At 42.7% G+C, this 25,142-nt stretch overlaps 2 protein-coding genes across 12 annotated transcripts in view; one reads left to right on the plus strand and one right to left on the minus strand.

Annotated features, from left to right (window-relative positions):
- RARB (retinoic acid receptor beta) overlaps nt 1-21,594 on the plus strand; it is a 325,364-nt gene extending 303,770 nt beyond the window's left edge. For all 10 annotated transcript variants that reach the window (XM_061464957.1, XM_061464961.1, XM_061464958.1 and 7 more), the window contains 4 exons: nt 7,190-7,366; nt 15,400-15,604; nt 17,167-17,325; nt 20,156-21,594. In XM_061464957.1, the coding sequence (XP_061320941.1) occupies nt 7,190-7,366; nt 15,400-15,604; nt 17,167-17,325; nt 20,156-20,352 (738 nt within the window). In that variant the 3' untranslated portion in view covers nt 20,353-21,594. The remainder of the gene's footprint in view (nt 1-7,189; nt 7,367-15,399; nt 15,605-17,166; nt 17,326-20,155) is intronic.
- Nucleotides 21,595-21,673: 79 nt separating this feature from the next.
- Nucleotides 21,674-25,142, minus strand: part of TOP2B (DNA topoisomerase II beta) — a 60,524-nt gene continuing 57,055 nt past the window's right edge. For both annotated transcript variants that reach the window (XM_061464955.1, XM_061464956.1), the window contains exons 33-36: nt 24,779-24,889; nt 23,334-23,450; nt 22,376-22,473; nt 21,674-22,159 (exon numbers count right to left, since the gene is read on the minus strand). In XM_061464955.1, the coding sequence (XP_061320939.1) occupies nt 21,998-22,159; nt 22,376-22,473; nt 23,334-23,450; nt 24,779-24,889 (488 nt within the window). In that variant the 3' untranslated portion in view covers nt 21,674-21,997. The remainder of the gene's footprint in view (nt 22,160-22,375; nt 22,474-23,333; nt 23,451-24,778; nt 24,890-25,142) is intronic.

Raw genomic sequence — 25,142 nt, forward strand, 5'->3', positions numbered from 1 at the left:
AGTCCTGCTGTTATGCCCCATTCTGCAGGCTAGCAGTCATGAAGCATGGCACGCTCACACTGCAGAGCATACAGATTGCTTTTGTAACCTTAGAGGTTTTTATTCAATTCTTTAAGCAAGAGGTGACAAGTGAGTGTATTGAATTGATGTGGATTCACTTAAATTTCATGAGCTTTGCTCTTGCGTACAGATAGAGGTGATAGGCAGAAGAAACTGTTCTGCAAGCACAGCCCGTGTGCCTTCAGTTACATGATCAGCCAGAGTGATTTAAAACACAATTTTGTTTGTTGCTAAAAAGAGAGAAGAATTTTAAGTATAAGAGAGTGCAGTAAAGAAGATCTTACAGAGATACAGTCATAAAAAAATGTGCTCAGACATTTGGCTTGTGTATCTGGCTCCTCTCACCCTCAAGCACTGCAGCCTGCATTTCCCGGAGGTAAATGTTACATGGTGATTTTTCCTCCCCCATTGTACTTTTTTACCTGTTAAAAAAAACAGGTTTGGAGAAGCATTTTGAATTATGATTTTTTTCTATCCATCTGCTCTTTAAAGAGCGTCCATATCTGTAACAATTACCATACTTTGCACAGTTAATAAAAGTCTAGTTAAAATAATGGGACAATAGCATTCATATGAAATTTCCTGGATCATTTGATTTAACGGTTGCATTTGCTGGGTAGTGGCAAGTATAGTTCTGATGATGATGAGAATCAGCAAGCTGTTTAAATGTTACGGATTTCAAAGTCCATCATAAATAGATCTCTTTTATTACTGTCATCCAGGTAAGAGAGAGTGCCATAGTAATTTCTCTGGAGATGTCATACTTTATAGTATAATTGAGTGTAACTGTACTGCTTGTCCTTTGAGACTGGCATTATTTGTAGGTCTGCAGCTATGTTACATCCAGCCTCGTAAGAAAGGGGGGATAAAACAGAAGATAAGTTTGACTCTGTAGACCCTTGCTGTGGGTTCTCTTGGGTTGCTCTCGGATGGCTGGAAGCAGAGATGTTCTGCATCTTAGCAGCATTTTGATAGTGCTGGGCTTAGAAGTTACATGGCTATTGTTCACTGCCTATATATAGAATCATAGAATCATAGAATCATTAGGGTTGGAAAGGACCTTAAGATGATCAAGTTCCAACCCCCCTGCCATGGGCAGGGACACCTCACACTAAACCATATCACCCAAGGCCTCATCCAACCTGGTCTTGAACACTGCCAGGGATGGAGCATTCACAACCTCCCTGGGCAACCCATTCCAGTGCCTCACCACCCTCACAGGAAAGAATTTCCTCCTTAGATCCAATCTAAACTTCCCCTGTTTAAGTTTTAACCCATTACCCCTTGTCCTATCACTACAGTCTCTAATGAAGAGTCCCTCCCCAGCATCCCTACAGGCCTCCTTCAGATACTGGAAGGCTGCTATGAGGTCTCCACACAGCCTTCTCTTCTCCAGGCTATTCCTTTGCATATATATATATCAGGATATATACATATATACACACACATATGTATCTCCTGAGGCTGGGACTGAGCAGAGATGCATGCTGTGGTCCTTGGTGAACTCGCTAGAGCTGGAGTGCATTGCTTTTGCTAAAGAGGCATAGCAAGTGTTCCTGATTAGGGCAGAGTTCCCCTGTGAGCCTTGTTTCCTTTGTAAAGTGGATTTTAAAGACGGTAGGGATTCTGCTACTGTGTATGTTTCTGTGAGTACCTCATCCCATATTGTTAATGTGGAGATAGAGCAGCCTGCAATGAAAAAAGCAAAAATGATGGAAAAATGGGATCAATTTATGTGGCAAAAAATGGCTGTTTAATTGGATTTCATAGCAAGGTTGGGCTTTTCAACTAATAAAGATGCCACTGGAGTGTATTATAGTATTGTTCCACCATATGTGCACCGGTGCATAGGCCTGAAAAACATGCAAGACTGCTCCTGGTAAAGACAGTCAAAAAACTGCTTCAGTAAAATATTCAGGAAAAATCATAGCATCTGCATCTTTTTCACAGCATGGTTAGAGGTGGTCCCCAGGCAAATTTCATCTGAGTTTCTGTTTCTAACGTGTATTTTATTAACCCCATGCTTTGTTGTTCAACCTATTTTACTGTATTTATTTTATTTTGGTTTTAGTGCATGCTGAATGTTTTTACTGCATTTACCGAGGTGAGTAGCTCTGGGGAGGATGCCTTCAGCACCAGAGCAGGGGGAAAACATAGCGTCCAGTCTCTTTCCTCAATGACCAGAGCCACGAAAGGATCCCTAAGCCCTTGCCAGGTCTGGCTCAGGAGCCGGCAGTGCTGCTGACTGAGCAGCTGTCTCTTAGGGCACCAAGAGTGACAACTCCTGGTTGCTCCTGTGGGATAAAACACTCCCATGGGAGCATGAGTGACCAGGAGCATGCGCAGCAGTCAGGGCATGTTGTGGTAGTACCCACAGGCAGGGCAAGCAAGAAGGGTCCAGAAGCCTGGCACCTGAAGAGGTAGGCTCAGTCAGTGGGCACTGAGAAGGTGCTCAAGGATGTCATCTTCTCAGCAGAAGGCAAAGAAAACAAAGTCCTCTCTTGAGGCCAGGAAGGACATGGTGACCCAGACAGGGGTCCCTCAAAAGCATGCATTCATCAAGTTGTATGGCTGTAATGAGTGCCAGAGCCTGTCAGTGACGTTGGATGGTAACTGTGCAAGATGTGACCAGGTTGATGATTTTGTTCTGTGTGATGGCAGAGCTATGGGAAGAATTGGAAAGGATAAGGAGCATGAGGGAATCTGAGGAGGAGATTGACTGGTGGAGCTGTACTGTACCATCCCAAAACAAGAGAAAGTAAGGATCCCCTATCCTCTTGTTACCAGGCAAATGGAGGGGACCTAGGAGACAGGGGTGGTTGGAAACAGGTTAGTCCTCCGAGTAGACAGCATATTACAGCTTATGTCACCTTCCCAAGGTGACAACAGATTCAAGGCCCTGGTACTTGAAGATCAGAAAAATGAGGAGGATGATGAAGCAGGTAAGGGATCATCCAGGTCGGAAGAGTCACAGCAGGTGAGTCAGCACCTCATATCAGGACCAACTCTACTAGGTAAAAAAGAAGAGTGGTTGTGATTGGTGACTCCACCTTAAGGGGAACAGAGGACCCACTATGTGGACCTGACCACTCGCAAGGTGTGCTGCCTCCCTGGGGCCAGGGTAAGGGACTTTCATCAGAAAACCATGCTCTCTGGAAATGAGCTGGGGTAGCATGACACTGTTGGAGGCCAGATCCACAGGGCAACTTAAATGTATCTGTGCCGTTGCCCACAGCGTGGGCAACAAACAGGAGGAGCTGGAAGCCATTGTGCAGCAGGGAAATCATGACATAGTTCCATCACAGAAACATAGTGGGATGACTTGCATAATAGGGGTGCTGCAGTGGAAGGCTACAGGCTCTTCAGAAGGATAGGTGAGGAAAGACTGGTGGGGGTGCATTGTATGCCACGGAGTGCATCGACTGCCTTGAACTCAGTGTTGTGAGTGAGAAGGTTCAATGTTTGTGGGTGAAGATCGGTGGGAAGGCCAACTAAGCGGATATCCCGGTAGGTGTCTGTTACAGACCACCCAACCAGGATGAAGCTATGGATGAAGTGTTCTTCAAACAGCTGAGAGAAGTTTAACAATCGTGAGCCCTTGTTCTCATGGGGAACTTCAACCTACCAAATGTCTCCTGGAAGTACAATATAGCAGGGCCAGTGTTGATTAATGTATTTATTGAATGATGAGATCTTAGACTGGATATCAGGAAAAATTTCTTCACCAAATGGGTGCTCAGGCATTAGAACAGGCTGCCCAGGGCAGTGATGGAATCACTGTTGCTGGAAGTGTTCAAAAACTATGTAGATGAGGCCCTCAGTGACATGGTTTAGTGGTGGCCCTGGCAGTGTTGGGGGGAACTGTTGGACTGTATGATCTTCAAAGTCTTTTCCAGCCCAGCTGATTCTGTGATTCTATGCATTGATATTGAGTCAGGCTTGCTTTTACATATTCAGAAATGCTACTAAAAATATAGCTGTTTTCTGTGATGTTTGTGACTAGGTTCATTAACAGATAAAATGTTAAAAGCCTCTCCATGATAATGTGTAAACCACATTAGCTTCAGTGCTGAGGAATTTGGCACCTGGCATAATAAACCACCTGGTTATTTTGTATTTTATTAACTGCCCCTTCTCTTCAGTTTGCGTAATACTGAGTAAGATTAACATTTGTTAAGACGGTTGCGCATTACTCTCAGTGGAAGACATGTCAAACTTCCCATTGCCAGTACTGCAGCGTGATAAAGTAACCTCATATGATACTGATGAAGATTTCATTCACACTTACTGGTTTCATGCAACGTCTTTTTTTTCCAGATGGATACCCTAGTGTAAAATGATTTCCTGCTTTAGGCTCTGCTTTGTGTAGCTCTCCGCTATGCCATCTTTCTATGAACTGGATAAACTGCCTATTAAATTTAATTACAGCCTGAATGACTGCACATCTTGATCTTATTTTTCCTCCAATGTATTGTATTTCACCAAGGTCCTTGAGGATGAAATAAAATAAATCTGAAGGATGCATACTCTGGTAGCCAAAAGAAATGTTTCAAAGGGCATTACAATGACTATTAACCTGTTAGTTTGGAACCGTTTTGAAGGCAGTTCCTTAGGTTCAGGATTTTAAACACATTTTCTCCCATCTTTTCTTCTATCATTAAGAAAGAAAAAAAAAAAAGAAAAAGAAGTTTCTAGAATAAAAATGCAAATAGAAATGATGAATTTAATTTCTTAATCCCTTGAAAAGAGGGGGAGCAGGGAAGAGCATGTATGCACCTTCAAACTGTGCAGCATGGTTTAGCATCTATTTTTGCAGTAAGAGCCTAATGTAACTATTACTGGCTCAAATTGCAGCCCTGCTGCAAGTGAGGGTGAATGTCAGGCTGGCAGTGCCCCTGGGTCCTGTCAGGACTCTCCTCTTCATGACTGATGGTGGTGGTGGTGGTGTCTGTGAAGGCAGCCCAGGGTGGGGGTGACCACAGTCAAGCTGAGCTCACCCCATGAGCTTGCCATGAACCAAAGGAAGCTGATGGCTTCAAAGGTTTCTGAGGGGGTGTCATGGTTTAAACCCAGTCAGGTAACTCGTTCACTCACTCCCCCCCTTCTTTCCCTCCCCCTACTCCCGAAGAGACAGAGAGGAGAATCGAAAAGAATGCAACTCCCACGGGTTGAGATAAGAACAGTTTAGTAACTAAGGTATAACACAAATCACTACTGCTACTACCAATAATAACAATGATAAAGGAAATAACAAGGGAAGAGAATACATCACCTCAGCACAAGCCGACCGATAACTCGCCCCCCCCAGCCTGACCAAGCACCGACCGATACCTCCTCCAACCCCGCAGTCCCAGCCCTTCCGGCTAACTCCCAGTTACATCCTGGGCAGGACGTGCTGTGGTATGGAATACCTCTTTGGTCAGTTTGGGTCAGGTGTCCTGTCTCTGCTTCCTCCCGGCTTCCCCTCCTCCCTGGCAGAGCATGAGGCTCACAAAGTCCTTGGCCAAACCAAAACATCATTGTTATCAGCACTGTTCCCAAGCCGAAAGTCAAAACACAGCACTGCACCAGCTACCAAGGAGGAGAAACATGACTGCTACTGCTGAACCCAGGACAAGGGGACATCCTCACCATCAGTGGTGATGGTGGCACTCACTAGAGAAGTGCCCTCCAAGAAAGTGCGATCTATGTAAATGGGATGGTTTTTAATGGCTGTTAGACTTTTAGGTTGATTCCTCTTATTTAACTTTTATTTTAAAGTTTATTTAACATTTTAACTTCAACCAACTAAGACTAGGCAGCTAATCACAGTTGCAGAGGAAGCCACCATCTGACGGGATTTTCCCTTCCCTGACTTAAGTACCTATCTGGAGTACTTAAGTACTTAAGGTGAGCCTTTCTTTGGAGATGCCTGCCTCTGGGTTAGTCAACAAGTTGAGATGAGAAGTGGAAGAGAGAAGCTCTGCCTCTGCTTTTATATCATTGCAGCTCAGCAGCTTTTGCAAATTCATTGCCAGCATATTTTGACAGGTAAAATTCCTCTTCCAATGAAGAGAAGATTGCCTGAATGCTGAAGGCAGCTAGAACGCAGACTAAACTTGGCAGCTCATGAAATAGTGGGGGAGGCCATCACACTGGCTGCATCCTGAGCAGCATTGGATCAAATGTTGGCAAAACAGGAACGCAGTGAATGCTAGGGCAAGGTATTTCAGAGCTGTCTTATCTGTTTCTTGTCAGCCCGTTGGAATCATGGGTGGACTGAAAACGACTCACCAGGTCTCCCCTTGACACCATCTTTTCTTGAGTGAGCGTGAAATAGAACACAGCAACTTTTGAGTAAGCCAGGTCTTGGCTGACATGTTCAACACTTTCAAGGGGTTATTCTGAATGTATGAAAACATGAGCTTAATCGCAGAATTAACACAAATTTGCTACACAGCCTAGCAAATTACGGACTTTTGGATTAAGATACGTGACTATGCAGAAACAAGAGATGCAGCTGGGATGTCCTTGTAACACTTCAAACAGTAGAGTGTAAGTTGGACGCATCATCAGATGAGCATATAGCATTCATCAGTGCACGTGGTGTTTTTCTTAATGTCGTGTAAAGAAGTGCTCTTTAACTCATGGGAGACTGTAGCTTGAGAAAGCTGTAGAACTCTTGCAGAGCCACAGAGCAGATAAATTAAGTAGAACTAATTTGCTAGGACCTTAAGTATGTGAAACTATGTTCCAAATATTGTGCAGCTTTTTCCAGATGAGGACCTGATATTCTTGTTCCACTGTTCATTTCTATTTTCTGGGGTACAACTGTAAATTGTCTCTCTCAATGAACTTATTATATAATGGCAGGGAAGAGTAATGATAGTGGCATTTGGAAATGTTTAAGTTCATTTGTATTCCTTGTACAGATGGCCTCTGCAATCATAAGTAACAGAGAAATATCCACGGAATTTTCAGGCGATTAATTCAAGTTTAAGACCAGCATCATCCCAACAGCAAGCGGCAGAAAATGCCTGGAATGTTAATAGAAAGTACTTCTGGAAGCAGTACTCAGTTTCTTTCCCTTGAAAACCCTTCACTGAAAGAGACATTGTTGATTTATGGTGCCTTCTGTCTGTCTTTCCAGAACTCCAGCGCAGATCATCGGGTTCGACTGGACCTTGGGCTTTGGGACAAATTCAGTGAACTTGCAACAAAGTGCATTATTAAAATAGTAGAATTTGCAAAGCGATTGCCAGGCTTCACAAGTTTGACCATTGCAGACCAGATAACTCTCCTTAAAGCCGCCTGCCTGGATATACTGGTACGTGTTTTTAACATCATTGTTATGCTACTAATGTATTCTGTAGCCTTCTTTTTTACTGTAATTGGCGAAGAGGTCAAGTACTGCCCTGGCCTTATGATTGCAAAATTGAGTTTATTGGATAGTCTGGTAGGGTCACAAGTGGACTCTGGTAGCTCTACAGATGTGTGTTATATGGGATGAGCATAGCTTTCAAATTAAGTATGAACCAAAACAGTAACTGTGAGCTAAATCTATGGTCTGTAGATTTCAGTACAGTTGCAAGAAGAGCACATTTTGGTATTGTGGCACTAAAGTGAAATCTGTGCAACTTTAGAAAAGCTCGCATATTGTGTTAACAGTGTTAACTGAAGAGACATCTGATTCTTTTTCTTTCCTCCTTCTTCCTCCCTCCAAAACTTAATGCTGTATATAAAGGATACCTAGAAAGATGGTACACCATATAACATTTTAGGAATGTTGTATGTGGTCATGAGTTAATTCAAGGAACAAGGTACAAATCTTGAGAGTGAGGTTTTGGGAGGTTGTAGATGGGAAACTGGTGTGCTGGGGCCTACCAGGCACAAATCCCCCTGCTTTCACCAGCGCTGCAGGCACCTGTGGATGCTGTAGTGAACTCTGTGCAGATTTTGGCTAAATGTAGTTCAGTTTTAAGCAGGCAAGCATACAACCTGCAGCAGGGAATGATGCAGGTGGGCTTAGAGTTTTTCTCCACTATGTCAAGGCAAGGTGTCTTCCCTCCCTTTGCCTGCTGTTGTTTCTGTCATGCTGACCTTCAGAGGAGCCCTTTGGGATCTCAGGTTGTCTATAGAGGTCTTCAGGCTTTTAGTGGCAAATATGTTTTGTGTTATCGGTCATAGCAATAACTTTCAGCAAAAAAAAAAACAGTATTTTCAACATGTTTAAAACATATTTAAAATGCTTTCTTCTGAGCACAAGCATTCAGGCCTTCATTGAGACAAGCATGGCCAAGAAGCCTGTTGTAGAATGGCGACTATAGATACATTTTTTGGCATGACACAGGAGTTTTAACTAGGGAATTTGAAGTTGAAGTAATTAATCTTTGAATTTCTAAAAGTGCATTAGTGCATTGCTTCAAACAGGATCATGTTGAGAAGAATGCTAACTGCTGTGACCTCTTCCTCTTGTTTCGATCAAAAGCTGTTTTGAAGAATTACATCTAGAGGAGATTGATGAAAGAGGAAGAGGGGTGGGAGGGGGGAAGGGATATCGTTCTTTGGCCTATAAAAAAAAGGGAAGATTGAGGTTTCCCTGCCGTGCTTAAGAGTCACCTCTCATTGTCCCCTTCCTACAGGCTCTCATTCAGACTTGCCCATCACATTGTTAACTGTGTGTGGTCCCTCCATGGGGCAAGGCCATCCATTACCAATTGCATGCCTGTCATCGGCAGCTCTGTCCTGATAAGACATAGTTACGTCCCCCTTACACTGAAAGGCATACAGTAATCAATAAGCTGTGGTGCTTCCTCAGACATCTTCTGCCAGAGGTACCTGACAGGAATACTTTGTGCTTTGCTGTTGTAACCAGTAACAAATGGTTAATAAAGAAACTACCCAGAAATGGTGGGGAGGAGTCAGGATATAGCCACAATCTGCACGTCCAAACGGAAACTTTAGCCCTTAAGCTGCTGCCCCTATTTCTTGCTGCCATGCTCTCTAGCTGCTGGAAAATCCCATACTCTAATTCTGTAATTGCTCAGGATCCTACAACCTCCTGTCTCTTTATTGGGGTGGGTAGTAGGAGGTTACCTTCGGAGTAACACAGCCCCTGTTGTGCAGGGTCCCTCCGGCAGCTGCACTTGCTTTTCTCATCTCCAGCAATGGCTGGACAATATCAGGTATTTGGGGACACCCTTTCTGAAAGCAGATAAAGCACCCAGATAAAGGCATTTCACAGCCTTTGGTCGAAGTGACAGAATAAAAGCACAGTTGCCAGATTAGAAAAAGAATAATAAAGCAGATGGTAAACTGTGACTTTATTCCAATTGATTAATGGATGGAAAAGCTTGAGTCTTTAATACAATTCAATGCTTTTGCTTTGTGGCCACGTGGCAACCTTCAAGTTCTAGTTATAGACTTTGTTGAGACGTCTCATTCCCAATCATCTGCTCATTCTCTTTTTCATATTTCATGAAGCCAGAGAACATGACACATCTGAGCAAGCAGAGCATAGCGAGTGCCATAGCTGCCCCTATCAGGGATGAGCTGAGACTCTTCCACAACCAGGAGCAGATAATACGTGGTTGCCACGGAGAGCCCTGGCTTTCCTGTGCAACATTTACACAAGCTTTATATGACTATTTTATGTGCTGCTTAAAAGGGGATAATTACCGTGGGCACAGTAATGCGTGGTGCACGCACTGTCTCTGAAATGTCCATATCTGTTAAACCCACGTCACCTGCACATCATCAGAATTGCAGTGCAGCTCCATATCTGTATTTAAGCTAAACTTCAGTACTTGGGGCAGTGTCTTAATAGTGCATATTTCCTCCCCAGCAAGCTATTTCTCCTAACTGTGAGAGGTTTGGATGTTTTACCCTGTTGTACACTGAGACGCGGAGTGCGTACTGTTCCCCCTCATGCTGTGTGAGCACCTGGTGCTTTTGCCTACCTGTGCTGTACCGTGTGAGTGTTGTAGAGCATGGGTGAGCCTCACCGGTGTGTACTCATGATCCCACTGCTGTGCAATCCCCTGGATGTGTCTTCATAGCTACAGCACGGAGGAGTATCGACATGGGGCTCCCACCCCAGGCAGGAATAGTGTTGGGCTCCCCACACCAGCAGGACCCCCAGCTTTGCTGCCTGCCATCAGCACAGTCCATAGGGAGTCCTAAGCATTTATAAACCCTGCCAACGGGTCTGCTTGTGTTAGTTCCTGTGGCTATGGATGCTTATCCCTCTCCCTTAAACAGGCTGACAAAGGAAATGTGGTGCCAGGAGCTCAGTAAACTCTACTGGGTATGTGCCAAAGAATTGTTATATATATAAACAAGCAAAATCTCTGGATGTGAAATAACATTAAGCCTCACAGGGCAGCTGAAGGCGCCGGTTGGGGATGGTGGAATTTGTATGTGCTCTGGTGCCACAGATTTCAGGGGTAAACATTACTAAGTTCAGTGAGTAAACCTCGCAAAAGTGAGTGCTTCTGACTGCTGTGCCCTGGCCTGGCAGGAACTGAGCATCCCCAGCCCCACCAAGCTCTAGCAAAATGAATGTGGAAAGAGTCCAGGGTCCAGCCTGTCCTAAATCTTATGCATAAAAGCCTGAGAAGTTCCTGAAAACTAATCCTTAATAGCGTTATTTTTGCTTTCTGTTGTAAAACCCCACACATTAATGCTGCAAAGGCGTTTGTGTGTGCGGAACAACTCATGCTGATGGGGTACGGCAGCACGTACGGGGAGGTTTGTTCATTGTTTCAGTCACCTGCTTGGGTTTCTCCTCTGGGGGAAACTGTCCCAGGCAGCTAAGGCAGCTAATGTCTAACAGGGCTCTAAATAACAAAGCCCAGCTTGCCTTAACTAACCTGTTTAAAATGAGTAACAATTCTATGGTAGCAACTTTGTGGATGATTTTGGTTTTGCGCAACCTGCAGGGTTTTTGCGTTGCACTTTATAACTGGCTCGTAGGAACCCCAGATGCTTCAAGATATAAATATTCCTTAAAACAAAGGGTCCTTTAATCATGGGCAAGAACCTTATTTACAGCTGTAAGTGGCATTTAAGAGCAGAGTTACAACTAAAACACTTGGCTTGGTTACAAAATCTAAACAACACTGAGGACATTAGAGTTCAGTTTAAAACCCAGAAAGATACCGTGATTTCTTATTTCGAAGTGCTGACGTTTCCCACATGTTCCTCAGTGAATATGAGCCTGAAATCAGCTTCACTTTGACACTGGAAGCTTGCCCAAGAAGGGTTTAGCAGCAGCTTGGCAATATCCATGGTGTTACACAGACCTTGATGAAGGACAACTCCTAAAAAAAAACAAACCCAACTTTTCAAATCGTCTGTCTCCGAGTTTAATAACAGTGTGTTGTGGGATAATGTCGGAGGGAATGCAGGAGGAACCTGAGACCCCATTGCTGCAGTTGGCCGAAGTGCGTTGCAGAAAGCACATAGGTGAACTTCAACTGTGCCGGTGCCCAGCGGAACCACTGCAGGCTCCTCTGCTTGAAGGTCGGTGCGGCAGTTGGGTGTGGAAGCCTTTCTGTGCATGCCCACAGGCGCTGTGGGCTGAGTAACCAAACCCATTCCCAATGAGGATCCAGCCAAGAGCACTTGCTCTCTGTTAGCCATGGGAGGGCGGTGATTTGGGAGGTCTGAGCACCCCTAAGCATGAATACCCAGAATGGGCCTTACAGCATAGGGCTGTGAGCGTGGAAAGGGAGCAGTGGCCTGTTGTATGTCAGGAGAAGCATGTTTGGCCTCCAGGCTGGTTAGGGTGACTGCTTCAGGGCACCCCAGTCCTCCTGGGCTGGGAGTATCTGGTACCCAGACTTGCTCTCAGAGGGAGGATGTGGAGAACCATATCTGCCAAACACCATGGTGTTGCCCAATTTATCTACAAGTTCTGCTTTGATGATTTGTTGAGCTGAGGGTGGAACTCTCATTGCTAAGGCTTATCAATTAAAATAGCACCAGCGTAAAAGGGGCTGCCTTTCTTCCCAGCTGAGCAAAGGAAAAATCATGCCACTTTAGGAGTACAGAGCCTTGTTCCTCCAAAAGTTGCATAACTGATGAGCACAGGTCACAGGCCTATTGGAAGGCAGCTACGTTATGTGCAGACTTCAGATGGGAAGAGCTGTGCTCCAGTTTCTCTTGCATGCCATTACAGAAGTAGACAAGCAGCCCTTGGGTTTCTCGTAAATACGCAGTTTTAAAACCTTGCTTTTCTTGAAAACAACAAACTCTGCATTGTTTCTTCTCATTTCTGTGCAATCCTTTTAGTGATTTAAAAGGATAACGAGCAGCAAACTTTAGGGGAGAGAACCTGCTGTTCTCTTACTGGTAAGTTCTCTTATTGATAAGTTCTCTTATTGGTAAGCCTACTTTCTCTTATTGATGGGTTGCCGTCCTTTATAACCTTAATTTCTGCTACTTATCCTGAAATACTCTTACATAAAACCTTTGGAGATACCAGCAGGCTTTTAAAATCAGCAAGTTTGCCGATGACACCAAGCTGTGTGGTTCGGTTGATACTCTGGAGGGAAGGAATGGCATGCAGAGGGACCTTGACACGCTTGTGAGGTGGGCTGATGCCAACCTCATGAAGTTTAACCATGCCGAGTGCAAGGTCCTACACCTGGGTCAGAACAATCCCAGGCATAGCTACAGGTTGGGCAGAGAAGAGATTCAGAGAAGCCCTGCGGAGAAGACCTTGGGCGTGTTGGTTGATGAGAAAATGAACATGAGCCGGCTTCAGTGTGCGCTTGCAGCCCAGAAAGCCAACCGTATCCTGGGCTGCATCAAAAGGAGTGTGACCAGCAGGTCGAAGGAGGTGATCCTGCCCCTCTACTCTGCTCTTGTGAGACCTCACCTGGAGTATTGTGTGCAGTTCTGGTGTCCTCAACATAAAAAGGACATGGAACTGTTGGAACAAGTCCAGAGAAGGGCCATGAGGATGATCAGGGGACTGGAGCACCTCCCGTATGAAGACAGGCTGAGAAAGTTGGGGCTGTTCAGCCTGGAGAGGAGAAGGCTGCGTGGAGACCTCATAGCAGCCTTCCAGTATCTGAAGGAGGCCTGTAGGAATGCTGGGGAGGGACTCTTCATTAGGGACTGTAGTGACAGGACAAGGGGTAACGGGTTAAAACTTAAACAGGGGAAGTTTAGATTGGATCTAAGGAGGAAATTCTTTCCTGTGAGGGTGGTGAGGCACTGGAATGGGTTGCCCAGGGAGGTTGTGAATGCTCCATCCCTGGCGGTGTTCAAGACCAGGTTGGATGAGGCCTTGGGTGAGATGGTTTAGTGTGAGGTGTCCCTGCCCATGGCAGGGGGGTTGGAACTTGATCATCTTAAGGTCCTTTGCAACCCTAACTTTTCTATGATTCTGTGATTCTATATTTGTGGGGTATTTGTGGTCAGTGAAGAATTTGAGTGCCGTGTGTTTGTATTTGTGCTTCTCTTGTTCATTGACTCAAGTAATTTCAAGAGCTTATTCCAACTGAGGGGTAGGGGAAGGATATGAAGCATGCCTGTCCAACCACACAGATCCTCAGCACTCCAGTGTATGCCCACAATGGGAGATAAGATTGTTGCCGAGATAGAAAATAGTTGAAGAGCTTTCTGCAGAAATGCACCCTATTAAGCCTCTTACCAAGGAATTTAAGACAAGAAATAGCTTCCCTGTAGGTCTCTTACGGGCCACGTCCTCTCCATTCTCCTCTCTGCTTATTTGGAGCACCGTTGCCGGGCAGTGATGAAAGTGGGAGAACCAAGCCCAGACTTGTCAGCTGCCAAGCACTGGGGCCTCTGTCCCGGAGTCTCAGCAGCCATAGGAATAATGAAGATGCTCTCTGTGCTCACTTACATTAGTGTAAATCTTTGGTGTCGAATCTTTAAAACCAAGTAGGATGGCTGCATGGGAAATGAATACAGTCAAGCCTGAAAAAATAAAGCTGCAGCCAGCTCAGCTGGTCAGCGAGGCTTGTGCAAGTTTTGGTTTTGTTTTAGGGATAAGCCTTCTCCCACCTCTGATTAGTGTACATGTTAAGCATTGATATATATAACAGAACTATGTCAACATGATGGACATCTCTTATGTGGTCATTAAGGCAGTGTTCATTAATGGCAGCTGTACAAATGAGCCCCCACCATAGAGTCTGTCATGGGACACAGCCTGGGTTTGCTCTGAACTCAGCTGTGGCTGTCTGCACTGCCACCTCCACTGTGACAGCACCCTTGACTCAGTTATCCCAGAGGCATTTGCTAACAAAATGCAGAGCATCCTTGGTGTTTTATTCATGTGGTTTGCATTCCTCCATGTCCAGTTAGAGGTGTGAATCCCCGTCCTCCTGTCGAATGCTTTTTCATCTGGGGTGAGTGCTGGGTGGCTGTCGGCATTCAAGCGCACTTGCCAAAACCACCACTGCCTGGGCTTGTATGGGAGTGAATGATGCTGTTGGCCATGGGAAGGGACACTGTACCAGGCAGACAGGGTGTGCGCCCTGCCCAGGGATGGGGGAAGCACCAGAGCCTTGAGCTGGAGGCCGACGGGCTGGTGAGGAGGTTACAGCACACAGAACTAACAACCATCAGAGCAGAAAAGCTGAGCCAGCTCCTCAGGCTGCTGTGTGGAGGTTTAGGTGCAAGCTCCCAAGCTGGCAAGAGGAGCAGCGCTCATGGAGACCGTAACTGCAGCTTCCAGGGAGCTGGAGGGCTTTGCACTGCTCTCTATGGAGCACTCACTGCGGGGTTGTGTTCACAGGGGATGTTCTCCTGTTTGCTGTCCCTCAAGAAAGCAAGCAGAAGTTAGGTGTTTCTCACCAGCTCACAGCTGCCCACACTCACACAAGGTATTGCAGAGACACTTCGTCCTTTCCAAAGACACAGCCCAGAGAAGCAGAGAAGCACTGCAATGCAGAATTGATCCCCAAATCAATGAGATACGTGTATGTTCAAAGGGGAGGCACTTCCATGATCCTACTGGATCAGATCAGCAGTGCAATAACATTGTATAGCTCAGTGTATATGGCATGCCGTTTATGTGAATGTTGTGGTAATGTTGGTGACCAAAGTGGTGAGAATTGCTTGGAAGTTCTGGATATTTCATAACTATGAGGAAAATTCCTGTTCTTAAATTTCTGTTATAAAAAACATCCATAATCAATCGAGTGCATTTATGTTTTACCAGAAAGCTTTTGTGCTACTGGAACTAAACAAGCTGGTGTTTGATTTTGGGTTGTTTTGATGTGATGTACTGCAGTTCTGTGGGTTGTTTGCCGCATCGTGGAAATGCAACAGATCTCCTTGGATTAAATTCTTCAGATTTCTTCTTTTCTTGTCCTTCCACAGATCCTTAGAATTTGCACAAGATACACACCAGAACAAGACACCATGACCTTTTCAGATGGCCTTACCCTAAACCGAACTCAGATGCACAATGCCGGATTTGGCCCACTGACTGATCTCGTATTCACGTTTGCCAACCAGCTCCTGCCTTTGGAAATGGATGACACAGAAACGGGTCTCCTTAGTGCCATCTGCTTAATCTGCGGAGGTATTGTATGCGTGAACAGGGATGCATTTCGTAAGGACAGACACAATAATAACTTTGTTGATGTTTTACTTGTTTTGCTTTCCTTTACTAAATCTACATAATGTATAGAGGTAGTAATATTATATGTATTTTATAAATCACTTAACACTAGAAGTTTTTTTTTCACTGATGATAGTTATTTGGTTTATTATTTATATGTTTTTAAAGGCATCAAATCATTCTGTCAAGCAACTGATCCTATTATTTGCCTGGTGAAGGACTTTAGGCTACATCCTGCTGCTTTTTTCTGTAAGCAGTATATGGGTACTGTATGAATGACCTTTGTTACGGCAAAGTGCTTGTTACGCAGCTTTTACTTACAACTACAATTGCATGTATGTGGGTATAATTGCACTGACACAGAAGTCATTGGGGATAAGTTTCTTTAGACAAAAGTAGATTATAGTGCAAAACTCATACTGGCACTGATGACATGATTGGGGTGGGCTGATGGCAGTGTGAAAGGGACCTCTTCAAGTAAAATCAGGTAAAACCATGAGTTTAGAATACAAAAAGCAAGGCCTCAGATCCTCAGATGCTCTTCCTCCTTTGCAAGCTCTGGCCTGGCAACACACCAGAGTTGTGTTTAGTTGTCCATTTTGGTGAAATACAAACTGGGTGCTACTAGAGGATGTCTAAGAAAACCAGAGTCAGTCTTTGTTGACAGTGGCCCTTTAGTAGAAAACCATTCGTTTTTATGTGTCTCTAACCATAACCCTTCTCAAAAGCATTGATGGGGCCCGGTAACAGGTGACTGGTGTGTCTTGGTTTATGGGTGACGTTTGCTGTCACTCAAGCTAGCACTGCCATCTGCTGTTACCTGATGGTAATTCACTTCGGTTTAATATTGAACCAAGACCTAAATTAGCTGCAATCTCTTTATGTACCTATGTAGGTTATCAGTGATGCATACAAAATTAATTCTGAAATATCATGGGATCATAGAACAGTTTGGGTTGGAAGGGCCTAAAGGTAGTTCCAACCCCCTGCCATGGGCAGGGACACCTTCCACTAGACCAGGTTGCTCAAAGCCCCATTCAACCTGGCCATGAGCACTGCCAGGGATGGGGCAGCCACAGCTTCTCTGGGCATCCTGAGCCAGGGCCTCAGCACCCTCACAGGGAAGAACTTTTTCTAATGTCTAATCTGAATCTCCCCCCTGTCAGTTTAAAGCCATTCCCCCTTGTCCTGTCACTACATGCCCCTGTAAAATGTCCCTCTTTCTTGTACAGAAATCATTTGCAGCAAGGTGTTTTCCCCTTGCAGAGGGCAGTACAAGAGCAAAACATTCTGGACCACTCAAGGTGGTCCACACCTTTCCAAGGAAAAATGAATCTAAGTTTTAGAAAGCCATGGTTTATCCTCTTCCTCTGGAATACTCACTGCAGAGTGTGGGTCATAGGTGGAGTAAGAGATGAAATTCGTGGAGTTCTACTCAAGCACATGGAGGAGCTTCTGTGACTTGGAGTTTGTAGAAAGATAAATATTTAAAATAACACAAGTGCTATGGTCCTTCTCTACAGATCGCCAGGACCTTGAAGAACCAGTGAAAGTGGATAAGCTTCAGGAACCATTGCTTGAAGCACTGAAAATCTATATCCGAAAGAGAAGACCCAACAAGCCTCATATGTTCCCAAAGATCTTAATGAAAATCACAGATCTTCGTAGCATCAGTGCAAAAGGTACAGTGTCTCCCAATAACTCAGCAATAGTGTCAGTGTTACATGTCAGAGGAAACAGGCCTAGAGACTTGGGTTATTATTTTTTTAATACATCTAGGAAAGGTACTCGTGACCCTTCTTCTCTTTACATAACCCCTGTGTTTACTTTGGTGATACTTCAGGCACACAGTGCTACATTCTTGGTGCAATTTGAGTGAAAATGATGTTTAGGTGTAAGCAGGTTAGCAAATCATTAGCATGAACTCTTTGTTGGTCATTTTAAGACAAGATAAAGCCCTGAATGAAACCTTTCTTAATGTTTACAGGGGGGTGCGGGTCAGCATGTACTTTGCTGTCTGTACTAATGGCCTTCAAAAACCGAAGTCTGTTTGCATACAGCAGAGAGCATGTGTCCATCCAAATTTCCCCTGACTGTAGTCTGACATGCAGAAGGTTTAGAACAGATCTGATCCAGGATTTTAGAGATTCAGCACCTCCGATCCAAACTAACCTTGCTTACACATGGAGCAATTTCAGTTTAACGCTTTGTGTAGTCTCACATGCGATTGCTTGATCATGTGAAACACACACACACAGTCTAAGCGCTGTCACATAAATTCTCTAAAGCTTTCATTTAATCCGAGGGGTTCCCTGTTTGGCATGTTGTCCCTCACCAGGCGTACAGCCCCAGAGGGGAGGCCAGGCAGCTGTTCTGATGGTAGAAGTGGACTGTAGAGGAGCTATATCAGAGATGTACCAGCCTGGTTACAGAGCATCTAAACTGCTACTGTTCTTTGGTACAGTGGTTGCTGCAGTTCTTTCTGACTGTGTTTACTCTGCTACAGATTTGATTGATAAAGCAAGCACATGAGCTTGTATGTACAGGCAGCTATGTAGCTATAGACTGGATTTTAGAGAAGCTTTCAGCATAATTCTGCAATAATTTCTTTACAATAACAGAGTTTGTCCTTTTGTTTCTAACAGAAGTCTTATTTGAGAGACTTTTTTAATCAGCATTTGCTTGTCAAGTTGGTCATTGCCTTTGTAGATTATTTTTGAAGCTCATGAATTAAGGCAGGAACATAAACACTCCCTTCCAGTCCAGGGTTACCACCATGGCTGCTCTCTCCTGCATGTGCACTGCAGCAGCACAGATAAGGAGAATATATCCAGACTCTTTTCTGTTTAATTTTGTTGGCTTTTCTTGCCTCCCTTCACATTTAAACAGCACAGGTTTCTATTCCATCACTCAGATTTTAAGATGATCAGGAATCCTACACAACTTGTTACGCTAGATATTTGAACACTGAGATTTATAGCTATAAATTTCCTGATGTCGTCCTGATAAAAGAAGTCTTTTTGACACCAGCAGAAAATATGTAAAGCACATTCATGTCTCAGTGTGGAGTAGAATCTTTAGCATATGCCCTCACTTTACTTGAGATGCAGTTCCAAAATACTCCTGTCTCTTTATGTTTATTAACTGACAGTCTTTCAGCTGTATCATTTGTTTGCAACAAAATGCTGTATGTATTGAAGTTGCATTAGCATTACTGCTGCCACGTCAGGGCTTGCTGAATATGGGTTGCCTAATGCTGTAAGCAGTAGAGGCAGCAGTATAGAGCAGCCACAGCAGCTGAACCCTCCCACTTTACAGACCAGGCATTTCTCAGTAACAACCTTTCTTTTCACGTTCTTTTCTTCCATCCAGCATTTAAGGATTCCCATAGTTGTAGTAATTTACTAATTGCTGAGGGAACTGCTTAGAGGCAACTGCTCTATGTCAGGCACGTTCCTGGACAGTTTTTAAACATAGGCCGCCACTCACACCATATGTCTCTGCATGCTAACAAAGCACAGGGCTTCCTCAGAGCACTGGGTTGATGTCATGTACATGTCATGAGTGAACTGTGACTTGTCTGCCTCTCTGTACAGTCATCCCTGTATGCCTGTCATGTTCAAGAAGCCTTAGCGCACCTTAGCAGGCACTATTGGGTGGCTTTGTGTTGTTTGGGGTTTTTTCCTCTTACCTGGCATTAGTTGTTGGCTCACAGTTTGTGTAGTCAGGATTGATGTAGTAATTTTGTTTATTCCTACGCACGTTAACCTGCAACGCCATCTCCATCTAAAAATAGCTGGTGTTTGTTAGAATTGACAAGGCCAAACAGTGAACAGTTAAGTCAGACATAAACAGGATCAGCATTTCTGTGCACTTGTGTGGTTAATTGGCACGACAGAGGATGTCTGAAAGCTACAGAAGACAGCTCCATAAGCCCAGTATCCTTTTGCCTGAATTTGTTCCTTCTATGAAACAATGGTTTGCTAAGTTCTAAATCTTACTTCAGCTTTCTATATGGGAAGGAAATGTTCTGCTTTACATCACTGCAGTTCTCTTACAGCTATTCACCTCGGCTATTTCACATAAATCAGCCGGAATGTTTGGAATTTTTGTCATTTAGTCTTTCTAGATCCAGTACGGATTTAAAATCATGAAGTATATTCCAATTTATAAGAAGACATCTACGTAATTACAGTTAATTTTTCAGTGCAATTTAATATCATTTTGGTTCCTCTATGAAAAGCATCAGTTCATCCAGTTTACCTGTATTGGAATATCAGTTGCTGTGTTGTAATTTTAAATGAATTTGTTAAGTAAAGTACTCATGTAACTCCTTCTTATTTGTAATGAAGGAAGTAGTTCGTTGACATCATTTTGTATGCAAGAAGTATAGAAGGAGATACCAAATCTGTTCAAGTAACGTATTCTGAAATGACTACTGATGATATTAACCAAAAGGAAATTGTAGGAATCACACTATAATGGGAAGGACTTTTTGTTTTCTCTTTCAAGGTGCAGAACGTGTCATTACATTGAAAATGGAAATTCCTGGATCCATGCCACCTCTCATTCAGGAAATGTTGGAGAACTCTGAAGGACACGAACCACTGACACCAACCTCAAATGGAAATACTGCAGAACACAGTCCTAGTATCTCACCTAGTTCAGTGGATAACAGCAGTGTCAGTCAATCCCCTATGGTGGAATAAGACATTTTCCAGCTACTTCAGACATTCCTAATACCTTACGTACAGGGATGAAAAGCAAGAAAAACATTTTTACTGCTGCTTAAGTTTCTGGACTTAATATATATCTATATATGTATATATATAGATGAAAACTGAACAAGGACCAAGAAATTTTCATATGTATCGATATATACTCCTTGCTGTTTAAACTCTTAAAACTAGAAAATGCAAAACTTTTGAAACTCCAAATCAGCCATTTCATGCAAAAAAAAAAAAAAAAAAAAGTTAAGCTTCTGTTTTCTCCTCTGAGCATTCAAGACTGCATGGTGACAAGACAGATCTCAAATGTTAAATTCTGGTTGCATTTCTGATGACTTTGTAGATACAAATGTATGGCTGTACTTTCCATACTGGATGTTTGGTGCTTTCCCTTTGTCTCTCATACCCAAAACGATCAAGACACCAACCAGATGAAATGGACTACTGTACTCATCCAGGAAAGGAAGTTTAAAGGACCATCTGTTTTAGTTTAATATGAAAACTTGGCTTTGATGCCCTCAGTTTGCATCTCCTTCCTTGTAAAAAGTATACAAAAAGTCACTGCACTAGCAGAAAAGACAGCAGTAGCAGCATTAACTGCCAGATCAGTTATTCAGATGTCATTTGTTCTACTGTTAATGTCACTTTAAAATTCAAAGAAGTGGTTTCTTACCTGGCTGGTGACCTAGCTACACCATTAACTACTACACTTCTGCAGTTAATGATAGCCTCCAAGGCACAAACAGTCTTTAGTGTTACCATGTTTTTGTTTACTTGTCCACAAGCCATTAGGGAAGCTTCATGGGATGATAACCAGCAGACTCATTTACAGCTTCTGAATCGGTGAGTCTAAGGTATTTCCGTTAAGATTTGACTGCTGGGAATTAGCTGGGTTATCCAGCCTTCCACATGCTAGGGAAGTACAGCTAGGACTTCTAGGAACATAAGGAGAGAATCTGCCGCCTTGGCCTTGTTAAATCACCATGAAGCAGAGTGAAAACTGTGGTAGAATGGTTAACAGATTTAAAGTGTCAGTTTCTTAGGTTTCATTTAAAGCACTAGTGGATTTTTTTTTTATATATATTCTAGCAAGTCTGTGATGTACTTTCACTGGCTCTGTTTGTACATTAAGATTGTTTAACAATGCTTTCTATGTTCATATACTGTTTACCTTTTTCCATGGAGTCTCCTGGCAAAGAATAAAATATATTTATTTTAAAAAAAGCCAGTTGTGGAGTAGTCACTCTAGTGCAAACGTTACACACACACACACACACACACACACACACACACACACACAGAGTAGTTTTCCATTTTTTAATGTTTAAACTTCATTTCAAAAAGCAGGTTTGCTGTTTGCAACCATGACAATTAAAATGTGCTTTAGCACAGCTGTCTAGAACATCTCTACAAGCCAGTCAGACAAATACATGACATTTCAATGAGTAAAAAAGAGCATAAAACTTGTAGGTGTAAGAACAAATGTTAAAATGCCTACACACAATAATAAAAACCATCAATTACATTATCACATAAAAGAAGTCAAATGTACAAAAGTTTGCGACAGAAGGGACAAAAGGACAACACAAGATATTTGTTGGAAAACATTTGTGTGCTCTTTGGGCACTTAATTAAACATATCAAAATCATCATCTTCATCCGACTCTGCAAAATATTTCACTTCTTTTCTAGCCCGGCCTGTCCGTGGCTTTGGGGCAGTTTCAGAGGCAAAGCCTGACTGAAAGATTTCCACATCGGAATCCTGGTCAAAAGCAGCCTTCTTGGATTTCTTTGGAAAAGAAATGACAAATCAGTTATGATGCTGTGTACCTTTTCCCTTTTAATATTCACAGTTGAAGGAAAGCTTATCTAACATGTAATTTCTAAACAAACCTCATCCCCATATCTCATGTTAGCAATCTATACAGTAAGAACATGTACCTTTATATAAAAGTAATCTATTAGGTTCCCTTTACAAGGCGAAAAGAGCATATCTGGAACTGACCTTGCTTGGTGTTGACTTAGGTGTTTTCTTCCCAGGGTTGTAGTCACCTTCATTTTCTGAACTAGATGCTTTCCTTTTCTTTGCCCCTCTACCTTTACCTAGGTGAGAGACCGCAATATAACTTTGTTTTCTTTTTCTTTTTTAAAAACTAAAACTCCAGACTTAAGCCAACTGAAAAAAAGCCTAGTGAAACCACTTAAACATTGCTACATGTTAAGGTTCAAGCATCCTTTACAATTCATCCTTCTTCACAGCAGCAGCAAAATACAGTATCTTATTTTCTCACTTTTGAATCTTTTGCACTTTCTCTAGAGTCACCATTTCAATTCAAGTGTTGGTTCAAGACAGGGACAGACTTCATTAGATCAATGACTTCCAGACTTTTCACGTACTACAAGCCCTCACTCACCTGTACTGACTACACAGCATTAATTCACCTCTACTATTTAGGAGATTTACTGTTAAGATCAACTGTCAGCACTGACACATCCTTTACAGACTGCTTGGATTACACTGCTTGATGTGCTGTGTTCTGAGGACTCTGACAGCTGAGAACTGGGATACCAAAAATTTGGTTTAAAAGCCAGAAATCACTACTAAAATTACTACCAGATTTTACTATCATGTAAAAAGATCAAAGAAAATAAGTAGTATCCAGTAGAACTGATGAACAAAAAAAAAAAAAAAAGAGGGGGGGGAGGTGGGGTATTAAGCACATTTCCAAAAGTGAAGGTCAGATTAGAAGTTCACACATTGTTTTTCAGGAAAAGTCAGTGCACTGTATTTATCACAGAGAACGCACACAGCTCAGTAATCTACTAGTGATAAATTGGCTAATAAATCAGTGTGGTTCTAACTTTGGAGACACTAGTCCTGCTTCCTTATAAAAATTACTACGAACCTGTGCTACAGAGAGCACAGATTTGCGTGTTGAGCAGCACAGCACCAAAACTCTTACCTTTGGGTGCTGCAGTCTTCTTTGGAATTCCGAATTCTGAATCTGAGTCAGAGTTTACAGTTTCCACCTTCTTGGCCTTGGGAGCTCTTTTAGGTTTAGGGGGCACATCTGGTTTTGCTGTTAGAATACAGATATTAAATATGGTAAATTCACGTATTGGTTAGAAGTATTAAATTCTATTAGATACTTCAATTACAGCATAAATGGCAGATTAAAACAAGATGAGCTGTTTCTGCATTGGGGAAAACATAGTTCAGCTTTTATGCTAAAACTATGTGGAATAAACAGGTTTTCTCTGTCATACTTTCAGGTGTATCAGTGCATTAAGTAAGTTCCAGTGGTTTTGATTAAATACTTTCAATCTTTCTGAGCACAAAACAGGTTACCAGTAACTAAAGCAGCAACACAATTTCTCCAGGTTGGATAGTTTAAACATGTTTGGATACATTACAGTGTTTACCGAGAGGGCTTGCTGTTTGTGACATTTTTGCCTTCACGGTAGTTTAACTGCAGGACAACTTCCCCCATAATCACTGCAGGAGTTTGAGTCTGTAACATCCTTTTTTGTCAATCTATCTCAGTGAAAACGAACTTCAGAAAAAGCAGGGAGGGGACATATCTATGGATTTCTTAACTGCTACTAGGGGAAGAATACATTAAGTTAACCTGCAGAATGGTTGAAAGAAGTTTTAAAAAACAAAGGCCATGGCACTACATAAAAATGCTTTTGGAGGACAGAAGATAAAGCAGCAAGAAAAACCAAAATTATCTGAAAGACATAAAGGAAGAAAGGCAAAGATCTGAAAGTAATAAAATCCCCAGTCTATCATCTACTAAGAACTCTATTTTATAACCTGTTTAAAACCACTATTGGATAATAAAAACCGTTACATTTCACAGTAAAAATGGTGTCTAGCATATGCTTTAGCACACATTTAGAAACAAGTGCAAGTCTTTCTCTTAAAAGTAGCACCAACAAGTGACAAACCAACATTGCCCTAAGTAGTCAGAGCAACAAGAAAATTACTGGCTGGGGTTAAACCACGACACCTACTTAGGATGTAAATATTTCTTGGAGATTCCTTCTTTGCACTTGCTCTCCTTCCTATGAAAGTACGTTAGATCCCTTACAGAAGACTACCTTCAACCCCAAGGTCATCTTGTTTCACTTATTCCCTGAGGGTAAAAACCTTCCTTTAGTTAAACTAATCAAAGGCTGGACTTAAACTCCATATGTGGAAAGTATTAACTTTTGACACTCTGCTAGCCAGAAAGAAACAGATATCATTAAGAAGCTGGAAAAAGTTCACACCCTACACTGAATTTCACCAAGTTTAAAATAAAGGAATGCAGTCCCCACTTTGAAAATGTGAAAAGACAACACAAAGGTGGGAGGAGATCAGTTTCAAATAAATGGATGGCTTACAGGACAATCCTATACGTACCCTTTTTAGCAGCTACTGTTTTACTTGTAATTTTCTCTGTTTGTTTGGGGGCAAAAGATGATGAGAAAACAGGAGCAGAATCCTCTTCATCACTATCCAATTTTGTTGTATCTACAATCCAGAGTAGATTTAGAGTAAGACTGATTCACTGCATATTTTAAGTCATGAATACTAATTATAGTCAACCTCAAAAAAGTGCTGCTGATACTAAAGCTAGGCTACAGCTTTCTCACCTGTGATACAAGCTTTATTTCTCTAAGGATCAGAACCTCCTTCCCCTTCCCCCTTTGTAAATCTGGACATTGTTATTTTATAACAACTGTGTGATGTTTGTGTATACCAAATAAACTCCCTAATATATTGC

This window comes from Pezoporus flaviventris, unplaced genomic scaffold (assembly GCF_033815535.1).
Source record: "Pezoporus flaviventris isolate CSIRO_AGI_PZ_B2104156 unplaced genomic scaffold, CSIRO_AGI_Pfla_v1 ptg000037l, whole genome shotgun sequence".
In the NCBI taxonomy this organism is placed as follows: Eukaryota; Metazoa; Chordata; class Aves; order Psittaciformes; family Psittacidae; genus Pezoporus; species Pezoporus flaviventris.